At 47.5% G+C, this 16,929-nt stretch overlaps 1 protein-coding gene and 1 pseudogene across 2 annotated transcripts; both read right to left on the bottom strand.

The window, feature by feature from the left end:
• Positions 1-4,979: 4,979 nt before the first annotated feature.
• LOC119040943 (T-complex protein 1 subunit zeta-like) lies at positions 4,980-5,998 on the bottom strand (annotated as a pseudogene).
• An 84-nt stretch (positions 5,999-6,082) lies between these two features.
• On the bottom strand, positions 6,083-16,871 carry CLN3 (CLN3 lysosomal/endosomal transmembrane protein, battenin). 2 transcript variants are annotated; one of them, XM_053671571.1, is made up of 17 exons: positions 16,090-16,871; positions 15,189-15,654; positions 14,885-15,007; positions 14,669-14,747; positions 13,158-13,254; positions 12,306-12,377; positions 11,840-11,919; positions 11,642-11,727; positions 11,035-11,107; positions 10,806-10,949; positions 9,864-9,982; positions 9,063-9,109; positions 8,905-8,973; positions 8,755-8,810; positions 8,541-8,634; positions 6,541-6,681; positions 6,083-6,438 (listed from the first exon to the last, which is right to left on the bottom strand). In XM_053671571.1, exons 3-17 carry the CDS (start codon positions 14,928-14,930, stop codon positions 6,319-6,321), a joined length of 1,323 nt encoding a protein of 440 aa, XP_053527546.1. In that variant the 5' UTR covers positions 14,931-15,007; positions 15,189-15,654; positions 16,090-16,871; the 3' UTR covers positions 6,083-6,318. The 2 variants fall into 2 exon arrangements, with proteins under 2 accessions (XP_053527546.1, XP_036989942.2); XM_037134047.2 differs by having other exon boundaries at positions 15,189-15,386.
• Between the last annotated feature and the right edge of the window lie 58 nt (positions 16,872-16,929).

Genomic DNA, 16,929 nt, shown 5'->3' with positions numbered 1-16,929 from the left:
CTGGTCACAGGCACTGGGCCTAACAAGAATCAAAATTCCAGACCTTCAGAGGCAAAGCAGGTGTGGCACATGAAAATATGGTTAAAATCATTAGCCCTCAGGGAACTGCTAATCAAAACCACAGTGAGATACCACTTCATATCCAGTGGGTGGCTGTATTTGAAAAAAACAAACAAACAAAAAAACAAAACTAACAAAGATGAAAATAGCAGGTATTAGTGAGGATGTGCAGAATGAGAGCCTTCATACATGCTGGTGGAGTGTAAAGTGGTACAGCCACGTTGGAAACCAGTCTGGAGGTTCCTCCAAGGATCAAAGCGAATTACCAAATGACCCCAGGTATTGCCCAAGAGAAATAAAAACATTATGTCCATACAAAAACTTGATACAAGTGTTTATAGTGGCAGTGTTCATAATAACCGGTAAATGGAAACAACTCAAATGCCCATCAGCTGCTGAATGGACAAGCAAATGTTGCACATCTATGCAATGGAATAATATTCAACCATAAAAATGAATCAAGTGATTTACAACATGGATGAAACTTGAAGATAGTACCTAAAAGAAGCCAGTCACAAAAGACCACACATTATGCTTCCATTGATAGAAAATGCCCAGAGTAGGGAATCTAGAGACAGAAAGTAGACGGGCAGTTTCTTGGGGCTTGGGGGATGAAAGGGAAGGGGGTGTGGAGGTAAAGGTTGTAGGATTTCTTCTCCATGTGATAAAGACGTTCTAATTTGGACTGTGGTGAAGGTCCCACAAATCTTGGATTATACTGAAAACCAATTGTGTGGTAGGTGAGGAGCTCAATAATCCTGCTAAAAGTAATTTTTTAAGTTATCAAGATTAAATGTTTTTGAGTGCGGGCCTGCGAACCAGACAATCGAGGTTCGATTCCCAGTCAGGGCACATACCGGGGTTGCAGACCAGTTCCCTGCAGGCTAGTTCCCAGCAGGGGATGCATGAAAGGCAACCACACATTAATGTTTCTCTCCCTTTCTTCTTCCCTTCCCCTCTAAAGATTAAAAAAAAAAATTAAATGTTTTTAACTCACTTAGCAAATGATTGCACCCAGTGCCAAGGAAGGTGATGTGACAAACAACTGCTGCATATACAGTAAAACAAACAAACAGAAAAACCTTTCAAAAAACAACGCAGCGACATCAACCTAAAGAAATGCTTATTCCTACAAATTTCAGTTTCGAGAATCTATCCTAAAGTAATACTCATATGTAGAAAATACATAATGCACAGAGGTTTATTTTTAATAATAGCGATAAATGAAATCAAGCTCCCGGGCTGGTGTGGCTCAGTGGATTGAGAGTTGGCCCATGAACCAAAGGGTCGCTGGTTCGATTCCCAGTCAGAGAACATGTCTGGGTTGCAGACCAGGTCCCCAGTAGGGGGCACCAAGAGGCAACCACACACTGATGTTCCTCTCCTCTTTCTCCTACTCTTGTCCTCTGTCTAAAAATAAATAAGAATCTTAAAAAAAAAAGTTAAATGACCAACATTAATAGAATGACTACATGGTAAAGAGCCATTGTGGTGAAATATTACTCACCCATCACAAATGAAACCTACCGTGTTTTTGGATTAGAAGATGCACTTCCTCCCCAAATTTGGGAGGAGAATGGGGTGAGTCTTATAGTCTGAATGTAGCTTACCTGGCTTGCTGTGAGGGGGGGGCGGTGGAGCGGGGTCACAGGTTACTAAATATTTTACCACATTTTTTGCTTAAAAAAATGTTTATTTTTCTCCTTTAAAACATAGGTGCGTCTTATGGTCCGGTGTATCTTAGAGTCCTAAAAGTATGATGTGTTTGTATTTACCGCAAAAAAGTTCCTGGCATGAAGAATATATGCATAAGTTTATTGAACCAAAAAGAAAGAAAAGACTTATGAAGATTTGTTTAAAAAGGAAAAGCATTTCTCAAAGTGTGGTTCTTCAAGAGCAGCAGCAGCAGCCCTGGGGTAAATGATAGGAATGCTCTTGGTCCCCACGCCATGCTCCCTCCGTCAGAGACTCTGGGGCTGGGCTCAGCAATCTGTATTTTTAAGAAGTCCTCTGGTGCACACTTAAGTCTGAGAACCACTGGCATAATACAGTGTAAAAGGTAAAGGCAGGATTCAAACCATAGCATGATCAAAGCTGACATTTATTGAGTGCTGACTGTGCTTTCCCATGATCTCACATAATCTCCACAACCACATTATGATGTGTTGGTACTAGCATTATCCCCATTTGACAGATTGGAAAACTGAGGGGCAGAGAGATGAAGGGATTTGCCCAAAATTAGGGGGCTAGTGAATGGCAGAACTGAGACCCAAGAGTCAGGTTTCTCTGCCTCCAAAGCCCATTCTGTCAACCATCATGACCGTATTTCCCTGTGTGTGGGCCACTACCATCACCAGCAGCGATAGGGTAGTCTCAGTGGGTACTGGGGTGTTCATTTTAAACACCATAGGTATGTATTTATTTTAATGTGCCTGAGAAAAAATATATAACTAGCACTTCAAACTCATGACTTCAATAGTAACATTGTTTCCCTTTAAAATAACAATTTATTAAAAGTTAGTCACATTATAAAAAATATTTGATGAAAGTACTGTAATGCATAGATGTGGCAAATATGGTAGAGATGGTAGCAGTGAAGTATGGAAAACACTGCTAAGCCCACCTCGGCTACTTAAAAAATATACAACCATCTGTACATTTTACTGTATATAAATTTTACCTTAAAAAGGACTGTACAAAAACACTGGATTCTAGTTAATATTGTGCACACTGAAGCATGTAGAGGGACGTGGATTCAAGTGAGCCTCCTACTTTTTCTTCAAGGTAAACACATTTATTGCACACTCACTGTGAAGTCTTCAGAATGCAAAGCTTAGCAACAGAATTTCACCCTCGAGGACTGTAGAAATATACCAACTGTATAAGAATGATTTTGTGAAAACACAGAGAGATTAATGTAAGTGAGAAAAACATGACACCAGAGGCTTTGGGATGGATATTTCAGCACAGGCAAATGTTCAGAGGCATGAAACTAAGGTCTACCTGACCATCTCGTCTCACTAGCTCAGTCCCTCCAGCCATCCTTCTCCCTCTGCCTCCTCGGTGTTTATTTTGCCACTTTATACTTGCAGCTCCTTCAATTTCCCCGCCTCCAGTTGACGCATCTCTCTACCCACTACCACTTCACTTTCCTGGGGAGCATTTTAGCAAAGCTATTTCAAAAGCACTCACAGTAATTTACACTAAGGAAACAGGATGCTTTCATAACTTAAGTTACTTAAGTGTTATTTATACTAACATAAAAAATTAAACTTAAATGCTTAATGTGAAATTAAAATAAATCATTAGGAGACATTATTAAACCATTAAATTTGTTTTTCAAGGAATACTTAATAAGGGAGATAACAGTGTTTCTCAAACAGTGATATTTGTGTATCACTGAAGCAAAACATCCTGTTTATTGGATGAAAATGGTCTGCTTTACCTGCACGCACTGAGTGCCGTTTAAAAAACACTTTAATTGTAATTTCAGACTTTGGAATTTGAATAGGTGCCATTACTCTCTCCTTTCTTCACATGAGAAAATTCTTTGAAAGTCATCGGTAGCTTGGACAAAAATTCCACAGCTATATTCTCAGGATCACTCTGTAGCAGCGGTGCCCAACCTTTCGGCATCTCGGGGCCACACTGGAAGAAGAGTGGCTGGGGCCACACATCAGATACACAAACACTAATGAAAACTGATGAGCAAAAAAAAGGTTTTAAGTAAATTTACAATTTTGTGTTGGGGAGCATTCATAGCCATCCATGGCCTGGGGTTGGACACCCACGCAAGGACTGATGATTCAGATGATGCAAGGAGAGCTTCAATGTCACCTCTTAGAGAAGACACTCCACCTCGTGTGACCTCATGGACCAGGGAAATGTTGGTGGCAGTCACAGTGCAGGAGTGAAGAAGCTGTTTCTTTACACAATAGCTACCTCATACACCTGCTTCTGCTGCTACCATTGGTTCACCTGTGTTCAAGTCCACACCCACAAGTTAACCTGATTCTGAATTTCAACTTAAACTCTAACTAATGTTTCCTGAAGGTCAAAACTAGAGTTCTGAACAAGAACCTTGGGAATAATGAGCAAATGAGCACCAGCAAATGCTTGAACTCTAAATTGGGCCCTGCCTGTATTTTTGCACTGAGCTTGTACTTAGGGCTTCTACCATTGCCACTTCCACTGAACCAGTGCCTGGAACTACACAGCCATCCACAGCATTTTTAATAGGCCCCAAGACATCTTATTGCACCTTTGAGTGTGTGCTCATTTGGTCTTTTGACCAAAAAATGTGACAGAGCAAGCGAGGGCTTGTAACCATTTCTCAATAAAGGCAAACTTCTTTTCTCCCAATGTATATTCATAGACAAGCCCTGCATGTCCCAATCAGAAGTTAGGTCATGAAAGAGCTACCCTACCAAAGGCAAGAGCCAGCCTTGCCACATTTCTCCTCTTAGCTCCGTGGAGAGCAGCTCTGCCTCCTTCTACAAGAGCATCTGAATACAATAGGTCAATTCCCTTTTAACTAATAAATCCTTTATCTAAGTCACTACAGACTTTCTTTTTGCAGTTCTATTTTTTAACTCTATCTTCAATGAATTTTCCTTGTTTTTACCAATTCCTCTCTTCTGCACCCTTGTGAAAAACAAGCCTGAATTCACCTTTTTCATATTTTTAAGAGGAATTTTTAAAAAAGATTTTCTTTATTTCTTAGAGAGAGGAGAGGGAAACAGCAATGTGTGGTTGCCTCTCATGTGCCCCCTACTGGGGACCTGGCCCAGGTTCCCTACTGGGGACCTGGGGACCTGGCTCACAACCCAGGCATGTGCCCTGACTAGGAATCACACTGGCAACCCTTTGGTTCACAAGCCTGCACTCAATCCACTGGGCCACACCTTTTTCACATTCTAATGATACATTGGATGTGAAAATGTATGCATCTTCCACTCTTTCCTTTGTATCAGGAAGCCATGCCCCATGGTCCAAAACAAGATCTCTGGTTAAGCTTGTGCCGGTTTCAGATTTGTTTCTACTCCATGATCTCAACCATGTAGAGGCCAGTAACTTCATCTTTTTTTTTAATCATCAAAACATAGTTACCTACAGCCTCTGCCAAGACATCATCAAGTTCAGCATGAACTCTAGTACACAGGGATGCTCTGGCCACATCTACGAGCGTTTCCCTATCCATCTCTTTGCTTTGAGTTGTCCTAAAAACTGAAGTGCCTTTTCCTGTGCAACTTCAAATACTGTTATTACTTTAGGATGAGACCTTCAAAAATGGAGATCCACGTTTCAGCAATTCTCCAGTAATTAGGAAATTGCAAATGGTACCATCACCAGTTGTCATCCTGGACTGTTGCTACTTTAGCTATTAAGGAGGCTGTAGGGTGTTGAATTTTCATGTCATGAGGCAGCACACCGCTGTTAGTAAGCTTGATGTCTCCAGCACCACAAACAAGCAACCTCATGGTGACTTCAGGTCCCAAGTTGGTCCTCAGAATATTCTGTAGTCCACAGGCCACACTGATGTTGATCAACGCTGCCTGGGCTTGAGCCACATCAGCCCGGGTGCTTTGGGTCTTCACAGCTGCCACAGCTGCCCCAGCAGAATGAGTCTCCATGTGAGGAATGCCCGAAAGGCAGCTCCCAGCCTCCTTTGACGTGCATTACAAAAATAAGCTGCACTGCTGGAGGGCTGCATCTGCGTTGATGCAGTAATAGGAGAATGATCACTGTAGAACCTAGGCAGTACCTACATGAGTACTTATTGCACAAATCCTTTCAATTTCTCTGCATGTTTGAAAACTTAGATGTTGGAGAGAAATGTATACAGACTGCCTCATACAGTGAGAGAGTCCCTGTGACGGCACAGTGAGTGAATGAATACACCTGAAAGACTAGGTAGAAATCTGCTAAAATGCTATCCTTTCACTCTCCTGTATATATCCCAATGTGGGCTGGTGTTACTTTTGTAATAAATTTTGTTTCACGGAGAAAAATGGCACAGGAGTCAATCAATAATAGAGGCGTTTATTCCGAGGGCATGATGCCAAGGACCCCAAGTGAACGTGGAGTGGGAGAAAGCTGCTGCCCCTTGCTCCAAGGAAAGCGGAACCTTAGCGCTTCTTCTCTACAGCCCAGTCACGCAGCAAAGTCCAGGGGCGGAGCTTATGGATGGGCTCCGGGCTGTAGGCCTGGGGTCTGATCTGCCCACCTATCAGTGTATCCTGTGTTCCGAGCCCAGTGTCAGGAGAGGTGACAGAGGAAGTCATGCAGAGGCAGGGCCAGGAGCCCTGACAGAGAGATCCCCAAGGTGTCAGAGATACAGGTGGCTGCCATGGCGAATTCCCGGTGCTTGTCGCTGGTCTGTGGAGGGCGGGGAACAAGGATGAAGCTTCAGCCCTCCACACCCCTGCCCTGGCTTTCCCCCAAAAGGCCACATACAGCCCTCGCCTGACTGGTGCTGACCTCCAGGGCAATGTTGTGGAAGGTGTTCACGTAGGCAGCACCACCCAGGAGCCCCTCATACAGGACGATCACGAAGACGAGGTAGATGTTTGGCAGGAAGCTCAACCACACGTCCACCAGCAGGAAGGCCAGGTTGAAGAACTGTGGTTGAGGTGGAGGGGGGGCTGAGCCAGAGACCCGTGGCAGGCAGAAAGGGAGGCTGCCATCCCTTCCGGGCCCAGTTCTCGGAGATGCTGATGAAGGAGAGGGCTGGCAGGCTTGGGTCAAACCCTAGCACCCAGCCAGCCTACCAGACCCTGGGATCTAGGGCACGCCTTCTTCCTACCCTGTCCCAGCACTCAGACCGAGTGGGGCTCCTCCCTCACCCCTTGGCCCATTTCATTCCTACCCCCTGGAATGCCATTCCACCTTCCTTCACTTGGGATCTGGTTGCGCTGTTCCCAGGTCGGCGTGGATCAGCATCACTTAATCCTGTGATCTCCTTTCTCCTCCCAAAAGCTCCCTGGATAGTTTTCCCTGTTTACCGCACTGAGGATAGTTCTCAACTGGGCCTGATTTTGCGGCCCAGGGGACATTTGACAATGTCTGGAGATGCTCTTGGTTGTCACAAGGGGCGTGGGGGTTGCTACAGGCATCTAATGCGTGGAGGCCAGAGGGGCTGCTCAACACCCTACAGGACAGCCCACAGCAAAGAATGATGTGGCCCCCAGTGCTGAGGTTGAGAAATGCTGGCTTGGATGTTCCCACCTCTTTTAGGAAGCCTCTCTGATACCACCCAGGGATGTAGGTCCCTCCTCTGTACCCCAGTCCCTCAAGGGATCCCAATGTCCCATCCCTGAGTGCCAGGGGTTACCACCAGGGCGGTTCACATGCTTGGTGCACAAGAGGATCACCTGAGAACCTTGTTACCCACACAAGCCTGGGCCTCAGAGGTTCTCATTCATCTGAGCTGGGCTCAGAAATCTGCACTTAAAAGTACACGCTCTGGTAACACTAATGTGACCTGCGAAACACTGTACACGCTTTCAACTGCGGTGTTAGGCCAGACACTTTCTGTAATGGAATTAAGTGATTATAAGCCCCTATTTCTATGAAGCAGCCTCGGCTGAGATTATAACTCAAATCATAAACCACATTTCAGCAGCATCTAATGAAGAATCCCGAGTTAAGAATTGTTGACACCACGATTTGGGACTTTGGGGCAACAAAGCCTTGGGCTGGCGCTGCTGCTTAAAAAAGTAAAGGAGAAAGTTAGAGGATATTTGCATGCTGTTTCCATAACATTAGAGTATAATCTATACTTAGTCTATATCTTGATATAGATTCAAGTAAATTGAAAAGGGTAAAAAAACTTTCCTAGAATATTTGAAAGTTTATTTTAATAGTCACCTTCAGGGCGGAAGAAACAGCAAATGCTGGTTTTGTAAAGGTACTTTTCTTAGACTGTCACAGGGAAAGATGTTTGTTTCTCTAAAGCTGTAAAATTACTTTTGTCATGGGTAGTTGAAATGTCTTGAGCTAAACAACTGGATGAGTGCAACGTCACTGACTCTATTATTACAACTAACCGTGCAGAGCAAAAGAGCGGTGCATGTTTTTACTGTTAGAAATACAGGAAAGCCTGTGTCTCTGCATGAGGCTTGTGCAAAATAATCCTTAAATGAGCGATTCTAACTGCTTTTTCACCCTTCTTCTCATCTGTATTTCTTCAAACTACCCTGAGAAGCAGGTGTTAGCCTGGCCTGACTTCTAGATGAGGAAACTGAGGCTCAAACTGTTTCAGAGACTGGCCACAATCACAAAGCCCGAGTACAGACACTGGGATTTCCATCCGGGACTGCCTGGCCCCGGAAGACACGCTGGATGCGGAACCCTGCTGCCCTTCTGTCCTAGCACTGAGAACACGACAGGGAGCAATGCACACTTCCTGATAATGGACAGAAGCACTGGGGAAGCTGGGAGCTAAGGTGGGGAAGGAGCAAAGGCCAGAGGCCTGGTACCTGCAGCAGGGCCAGGACCCATGTGAAACGGATGCGACAGCAGCGAAGAGAAGAGCGGGAGGCGAAGACGCCGGCCTGGTACAGCATCTGGTACCTTAGACAGGGGCAGGGAGTGGAAGGAAGCCCCTCCAGCGCCTGTTCACACAGCAGCACCTCTACCCCGCGGCCCTCCCAGCAGACTGCCCATCCTGCCACCCAACCTCAGGGTTCTCACCAGCGGTACTGCTGAGCGTGACTCAGGGACGTGTTCCGGAAGAAGAGGAGCTCAAACTGTGGCAAGGACCAGACAGGGGAGATGAATAGGGACGTGTGAGTCCCCATCTAGATCTCTGCTTCCACACCCCTCCTGTCAGCCCTTACTCACAAGTCCCTGATTGATGAAATACTCAGCAAAGTAAACCAGGACCAAGGGGATGATGTACCACAGCAGGCCCTAGACGCGTGGGAAGACATAACATAAGTGGAAGGCTGGGAGACAGGTGCTGGCCACTGATGGGGACAGGCCACAGCCACTGTCCATACCTTGAACACAGTCCACTTCTCCTGAAAAGAGAGGCTTGTGCTGGAGTCTGCAGAGGAGCAGGGAGAGAGAGGCAGGTGAGGTTGGCAGACTGAGCCAAGGAGTGCTCGTGGGAAGGAATCAGCCAGCCAGCATGACAGTGTGATGCACTGGATCGTACAATTAAAATGGTTAAGTTGGTATATTAACACGTAATTTCATTATGTATATTCCACCACAAGTAAAAAAAAAAAAAACAACCCAGCAGAGACCTCTTCATAGCTCTTGTACGGCTTGATGGCTATACGTCCCCACCCCAGCCACACTGACCCCTTCTCTCTGTTTCTAGAACATCCAGGCTCGTTCCCAACGCAGGGCCTCAGCACTTGCTGTTCCCTCTACCTGGAACCTGTTCACTCTAATGTTCACGGGGCTGATTCCTTGTCACTCACATTTTGGCCCAACACCTCCTTAAAAAGACTTTCACTGACCACCTGCTCTAAGTAGAACCCCTCCCCATTTCCCATGAGTGGTCATCTTCCAGCACAGCACTGTGTTCTGTCCTTCCAGCACTTATCAATATGTGAACAGCACACTTTTGATTCCGTTGTTAGAGTCTGCCTCATTTTCTTACCTTGCTTACACGGTGCCCCCAATGACTGAAATGCCTGGCACATAGTAAGCACTCTGTGAGGATTCCTCGCATAGATGAATGTGATTGGCTCTCACCATAACCAGCACACACATCCACTCCCCCTTCCCACTGTCCACTCTAGAGAGGAAGACTGACGCCCAGCACTCTGAGGACCTCCCGTATCTCCTACCTGGGTTTGACTGCTGCTCTGGGGCCTCGCTGCCCATCAGCGGTTGCCGGGCTGCCCTCTCTGCCTCTTCCTCCCCTCTAGGGTCCTGGGGCTCGGCAGATGTGAGCAAAAAGAAATAGCTAGGGGGAGGTGGAATGAGACAAGGTCCAAGAGCCTCTGTCAGGAGGGAAAGGCCACTCCCTTCCACAGCAGCTCCCCTCATTTCCACATTGCTCTGAGGCCCCCCAGCCTGTGCTAGAGAGCTCCAACTGTAGAAAACACTTCTTTCTCTGGAGCTGAAACTTGCTTCCTTATTACTCCCACCCCCGGGCCCTTGTTTTGACTCCTGGCTCACACTAACTAAGGCAGCTGTTTTCTTGACATTATTATTGTAGTGACTGCTCTAGCTACCATTTATGATGTGGTCATTCTGTGCTAGACTAAAACTTCCAAAATTTCACTCATGTTTTGTCTTCATGCTATTTATCGTATCCATATTCCTCCTGTGTGTATTATTTTTTACTTAATACTTTCCTTTCAATTGATTCCCTTTTTCTACATGGCCTTGACCTAAACAGTAATCTGTGAAATCACAGGTTTGACTGACTGGTTAACATTTTTTCCTAATACACATACATACATAAAATTAGTAAGCCCACCCTGGTCTCCCTCAAATCACCTCGGGAACCAGACTGTACTGGATGCTCCACGTATGTCACTTTACAGGAAAGCAAGGAAGCTGACTACCATTTGAGATGTGGGGAAACTGAGGGTCAGAGAGGTAAAGCAGCTTGTTCCATACCACACAGCTAACAAGTGGCAGCTCCAGACTCGAACCCAGGCTTATCAGAGTCCAGAACCTTCATCCCTCATAAGAAGACTGTAGGGATCTCAGACTGGAAGGGACCATGATCTGGTTTCCTTTCCTCAAATACTTCTTCCTTCCAGCCCAGGGCAGCTTACCTGGCCAGGAGCAAGATGGGGATACCCAGCATGGACAGCAGGGTGCGCTGCGGGGAGAGGCCGGCCTGGGTGAGGCCCAGGTAGGACAATGCCCCCAGCAGCCCTGCGGCCCCAGTACCTGAAGACCACCACGAGATCACAGCCCTGAGAAGAAGAACACTGGAGCACTAAAAAGGACCAACACCAGTAGCGGGAGCTCCTCTCCCCACTGCCTGCTCTGCTCACTTACCTGGGGTAGAAGGCAGTGAGTGAGAGGAAGGTGACTTCCCCCAGGCCTGATGAGATGCTAGCAAAGACCACACCTGGGGGGAGAGGACAAGCGCGACAGTGGCCACACCTCTCCTTTTCCCAATAGCTCCAATCCCTTAAGGTGTCTGGCCATGGCCTCCTCTACATCAGCTCAGAGAGGCAAAACCAAAACCAAAACCAAAACAACCCACAACCTAGACCCTTGGATGGGCAGAGATCCAGTTTCAGAGCAGAACCAAGCCGTCTCTGAATGTCCTCTCACAGGGAATGGTACTGACACCGGGTGTCCAAACCAGGAGCAAGAACTCTTTCCGGACGCCTCCTCCACCCCCCCCCCCCCGGTGATGGAGTCTTCGTTCCTCTGTGCATCTCAGTCTCTATCTAACCCATCATTTCCTCCCATCTCCCCCACCGCTTATCCCTCCAAATTGACCTCATCTCCCATCTCCTACTTGTGCAGTCCTAGCAGCCTCTGAGGGTTACAAAGATAACCCACTTCCTCTGAGGAGTTGGGGGAGACTACTTCCCACAGATGCTCGGCTGCAGTTCCTTGGGGTCCCCCACCTGATACAAAATCTCATGCTCACCACACAGGCTCATTCCCACTGAGGGAGAAAAGGCAACCAGGACGAAGCTTCCAGCTGCACAAACCCCACTGACGAGAACCCGGGGGCTGAGTGGAGGGGGAACAGGAGAGGGGAAGGTCAGCTCCAGCTCCTCTCCTTCGCCCTCCCGGCCTCCTCACAGATCCCAACCGCCCTTCCTCCCATCATCCCCACCCAGACCTGTAGGGCAGCAGATGAAGGCCAAGAGGAGCCAGCAATTTGATGACGAGCGTGGGGAGGATGTCTGCCAGGAGCACTGCCTGAGACAGGAGGACAGAATGAGACCCCAGACCTTCCCAGGGACAAACCTCTGAACCAGCGGCCACGGAAAGACAGAAACGAGCTAATTAGACCTGCTACAAGCATACTCTCTGAATGCGGATGTGGGTCAGGTCCTAGCCCTGCTGCTCCTTAGCTGTGTGTCAAGGTATTCACATTCTCTGAGCTCCAGTTTCCTCATCTGGAAGATGGGGGATGATCGTGGTCCTAGTCCACAGTGCTGTTGTGTAGCTTAAATGAACCAAGATCAGCTACACACAGAATGGGGTCAGGAAATGGCAGTCTTCATGATTATAATTAGGACAGTCCCAGTTGGATGCGGAGGTGGTAGGGGTGGGGGTCAGGGGAGGACCAGAAGGTTACTCACAGCTGTGGAGACAGAGTTGCAGTCAAATCGAGATGAGTTATTGTGAGGGGTGGGAACTGGGTCTGGGTCTACCTGATAGGAAGAAAGACAGTCTCTCACCCCGGGTGGCAAAAGGGTCTAGACAGACAGGGCCTGGCTCCAGTCCTAGCTCTGCTCTCACTTGAAGGATGGCCTTGCGTCAGCACTGGCCTCCTGGACCTCAGTTTCTCTATGTGTACAACGGGAAGGAGGAGGTTTCCATAGAATGATCCACAGGCCAAACATGGCCCTGTAGATGGACTTTACTTAGGTAACACATTCAGGAATTTTCATTAGAAACTGGGTTTCCAGTAAGTCTGATTTTGGACCAAATTCCCTATTGGACCTGCAAGGTGGCAGCTGCTCTGCTTGGGCACGTGCCCTCCAAGCTCCTCATAGACAAGAGGTTTCCAACTGAAGGTGATTAGATCCCATAGGGAACATCTGGAAATGCCTGGAGACATTCTTGAATGTCACAACTAGTGGAGAGGGGGTGCTACTAGCATTAGTGAAGAGGCCAGGGATGTTGCTAAATATCCAACGATGCATAGGACAGCCCCACAATAGAGAATTATCTGGCCTAAAATGTTAAGTGTGAGGGTTAAGAAACTCTGCCATTAGCCATGGTTCTACACAGGCAACATCTGAGTTTGTACACGTGGCACTAACTGATTCTTAAACACCCTTCATGCTCTGCCATCTGGGAGACTGGGAAATTTTGGCCTCTTGCCCCACCCTTAGATACCCCATTCCATGAGTTTTTCAAGGGAGCCTCTGCCCCAGGGTGAGTCCCTCATGTTCCCACAGGGACTAAACACAGGGAGGGTCGCTTACATGGCTTTCATTCCCAGGTGTCCTCTTGTGGCTAAGGATGTCATGAGCAGCACTGAGCATCACCACATAAGAGAAGTTGTTGCAAAGGCCCAGGAGCCTGGAGTGAGCAGGACAGACTTTGTTTTTCTCCCAGTTTTACTGAGATGTAATTGACATATAAGAACAGATCTTAACTTTTCAGCCTATAATCTATCCACAGTGCTAGCACCGAACCTCCCCTTTTCCTTCAATCAGCTTTTACTTTTTTCTCTAACACCAGACCTCATCTCCTTCAGTGTTAGGGTTAGAAATAGGGGCTTTGGAATCACACACTTGGGTTCACATTTAATCTCCCAGACTTCTCCCAGGAAGAGAAGGAAGGCATCCTGGATGACGGTTCCTGTGAGCTCCCACCAGTTCCTGGGGCATTTCTCAGCCACTGACCCACTGCCTCTGATGCACTGTGGCACAGCAGAAGGCTCCTGGGGCTTGACACCTAAGGACTCTGTCCAGGTCCCACATCCGCCGCTTTCTACTTGAGTGGCCTAGGTCCACTCCTGTGTAAAGCAGGCATACAAATTTCTCTTCTACCTTGCAGAGTGAAGTAGGGATCAACACAAGATAATACCAGAGTCCTTTATGATCCATAAAGGAGCTTGTTTGCTTGCTCTCATCTCCCAGAGCTGTACTCAGTGATGGGAATGGACCTGGGCCCAGCACCACAGATTTCATGTGTCCTTTTCACAAGCCTATGAAGGGCTGCTATTACTCTTCCCATTTCACTGCTGAGAGGCTGAGGCTCAGAGAGGCTATGTGACTAGTGTCATATGGAAAGTCACTTCCAATCCAGTGTGCCACCCAAGTCCTTGATGTTTAGATAAGTGCTAGAAGTATTCCCAAAGCTCAGCAGTACTTAAAAGGTTTTTGGAGGTGGGTGGACGATCTTTTAAAAAGTAGTGATATGCCCCAGTTGGGTGGCTCAGTTAGAGTGTCTTCCTGTACACCTAAGTGTTGTGGGTACCAGCCCTCGTCAGGATGCATGGGAGGCAATTACATTGAAGTTTCTCTCCCACCCTCCCCTCTCCCTTCTTCTCTCTCTGAAAGCAATAAAAACATATCCTTGGGTGAGGATTTTTTAAAAAGTAGTTATGTATTTATTTAAATGTGCACTAGGAAAATAATGGCTTTTTATGTAGAATAGTGATTTAAAGTTTTCCTTAAACAATACATATATTTACAAATGTAAAGGCTTAATAGGTTGGAATAAAAACAATAATCCTACAGGTGGTATAAGGATCTGGCCAAAACACCAAGGTGGTAAGTAAATGATTTAAGTTTGGGAAATTTACATATTGCTTCAGGGAAAACCAATTGGTTCACTAAATATTTGTGGATTCACCTCTTTTTTCTAAAAGAAAAGAGCTCTTTTAGAAAGAGCTCTTTTTTTCCGTGGCTCAACCCTTTCTTTCCTCTTCTGTCGCTTCCTTGTTTCTGCCCATTTTTACTTGTATTGAACTCTTCAAGCCGCTTACCAGAAGCCGATCATGTTCTTCCAATGGGCGTCCTGCCGGTCCAGGAGAATGGGACGAGGTTCCGGGTCAGACACCTCTCCTGGGAGGGCGAGAAGAAGGCATGACTCCCACACGACTCTCAGGTGTAGGATGACTCCACGAGTGTTCTTTCACAGTCAAGCCGGCTCCCGAGCTTGTCTTGTGGTCGCGGGGCACAGGGTGGTCCGTAATACTCACCCTCATAATCTGAAAGGCGCCGCTGCGAGCCTGCACAGCCTCCCATGGCATCAAGTTCAGGTCCCCCGAGGGGTCCAAAGTCAGCGAAAGCTCAGAGTTGGCTCCGGTGGGGCAGATGCGGGTCTGCAACATGTGGGAAAGATCAACGCCCCACTACCAGTCCCAGCTGCGGCTTCTCGGCTGCACTTGCGCCCCGGACCCACTACTCTACACCAGGGATCTGCGCTCCCGCAGGCCCCAGTACGCCCCACCCCTCCGATTCTGCCCCCGCCCCTTCTAAAGCAAGGGTCCCTGCAGCCTGTACCTTTAAGAGCAGCTGAACATTCCGCAACAGGGAACCGCAGGCTGGCCGGCCACGTGACAGCACCAGCGGGTCCCCCATCACGTGCTCTGAGGTCCTCGCAACTTCCTGGTCTTGTTACTGTGTTCGCTCAAGGCTTTCCCAGCTGCCGCGTGGCGAACCCAGAGTGGCCAGGAAAACCCTGGAATCGCTGGCTTAAAACTGAAGTGGGTGGGATCAGCAAGAAGAGCCCTATTGTTAGATTAACGCCGCCAAGGCCGTGACTGTATTCAGCAAACACTAATCATGGCTGTGCGCGGCTTCTGTTCTCACGGCCTCCATTTGCCAGGAACAAATATGGTTACTTTGTTTCTCATTTCAGACGGTACTGTTTCTGTCTGGGAACAAAGATGGACAGCTTCCGGTCTTTCTTATGCCTGTCTGTTGCCCTCAGGTTGTAAAGGTAACTGAATGTAAAGGTAACACCCACCTAAGAGGATTTCAAAAATTATTTATTGGCAGTATCTAAAGCGTTAAAAGATCCCTTTCCCAAATTATCCTAGGACCAGAGAACATCACAGTAGTCCAAACCCCGGTTTTACAGAGGGAAAAACAAAAAGGAAAGTTACTGATGATCATACAAAGTTAGACGTAAAGGTGACCCCAGAGATGCTTTTAGGAATAAGAATTAGAGTACCAGGGACAGGGATGCTGGCTGAGCAGGCTGCTGCAAGAGTCCTGCCTGCACAAAAGGTGCTTAGACCAAATGACTCTAAGTCTCAACATTCTGATTCTGTGATCTCATCTCATTTCTCTAATTGGGAATTTAGGAAGTAGGACTGTGGGAAGTAGGAAGGGGACTAGGGGAAGTGGTGTTGATCAATGTTACTTTACATAGTCCCAAGTAAGGAGTGGATTCTCTTACCTTCCTCTAGGTGGTAAAGCGGCATTCTGAATTTTCTCCATCACCTCCTTCCCTTGCTAATCTCTCCCGTGGTCTTCCAATAGCTGGTGCCCACCTGTATCACCTCTTTCTCAGCACCAGGCCCTCAGAGGGCTGTTTGATATGTACTCCTTTTGGTCTTCTTCCAAGGTCATCCACCAATGAAAAATGGGGTCCTACTACCCATGCAGGGTTCTAGAAATTTAGCAACGTGTCATAGATGGTCTCTGCCCTCAAGAAACTCACAGGAGATTGAGAGGTAGACAGAAATGACCACAATAAAAACTTAGACAAGTTTTGTTTCACAAGAATGACTACAGGTGAAGGAACAGGCATTGAAGCCACCAACCCAGCCCCTTTCACCTTGGGGAAGCATTAATGACCCTGAAATAAGAAGCCAGAGCTCTTACCAACTCCCTCCTCCCTCCCACTCCTTGTCCCCAGGCAAAACAGGAACCACAAACCCCAGCTTCCTCTCACAGAGTGGCTGTGGCTTGGGGGGGGGGGGTGACGGAAATGGCTGAGGTGTGAATAAAGACCTGAGTCACTTGAGCTGCAGTTGCCATATACCCTCTCCCTCCTCCCCAATTCTGAGGTCTTCTGCTCCCATTTTTTCCCTTTCAGGCTTCCTCCCTTGCCCTTTAGCTCCAAATGTGCACCCGAGTTCCCTGTGTGGCGCACACTCATTTCCCAGGCTGGGCTGGAAGCGGCTGTGGCGTTGTGGAAGGTGGGTAGGGCCTGGGGTAAAGATGCGTCAGGGGAGACTGGGGAAGAGGAAGTGTCTTGGGTCCAGGAGGAAGACGGGCTTCTGTTGGTGGGTGG

The sequence above is a fragment of the Artibeus jamaicensis genome, unplaced genomic scaffold (assembly GCF_021234435.1).
Source record: "Artibeus jamaicensis isolate MK-2021 breed Jamaican fruit bat unplaced genomic scaffold, CSHL_Jam_final contig_700, whole genome shotgun sequence".
Classification (NCBI taxonomy): Eukaryota; Metazoa; Chordata; class Mammalia; order Chiroptera; family Phyllostomidae; genus Artibeus; species Artibeus jamaicensis.
This window is presented reverse-complemented; position numbering and strand designations above follow the sequence as displayed.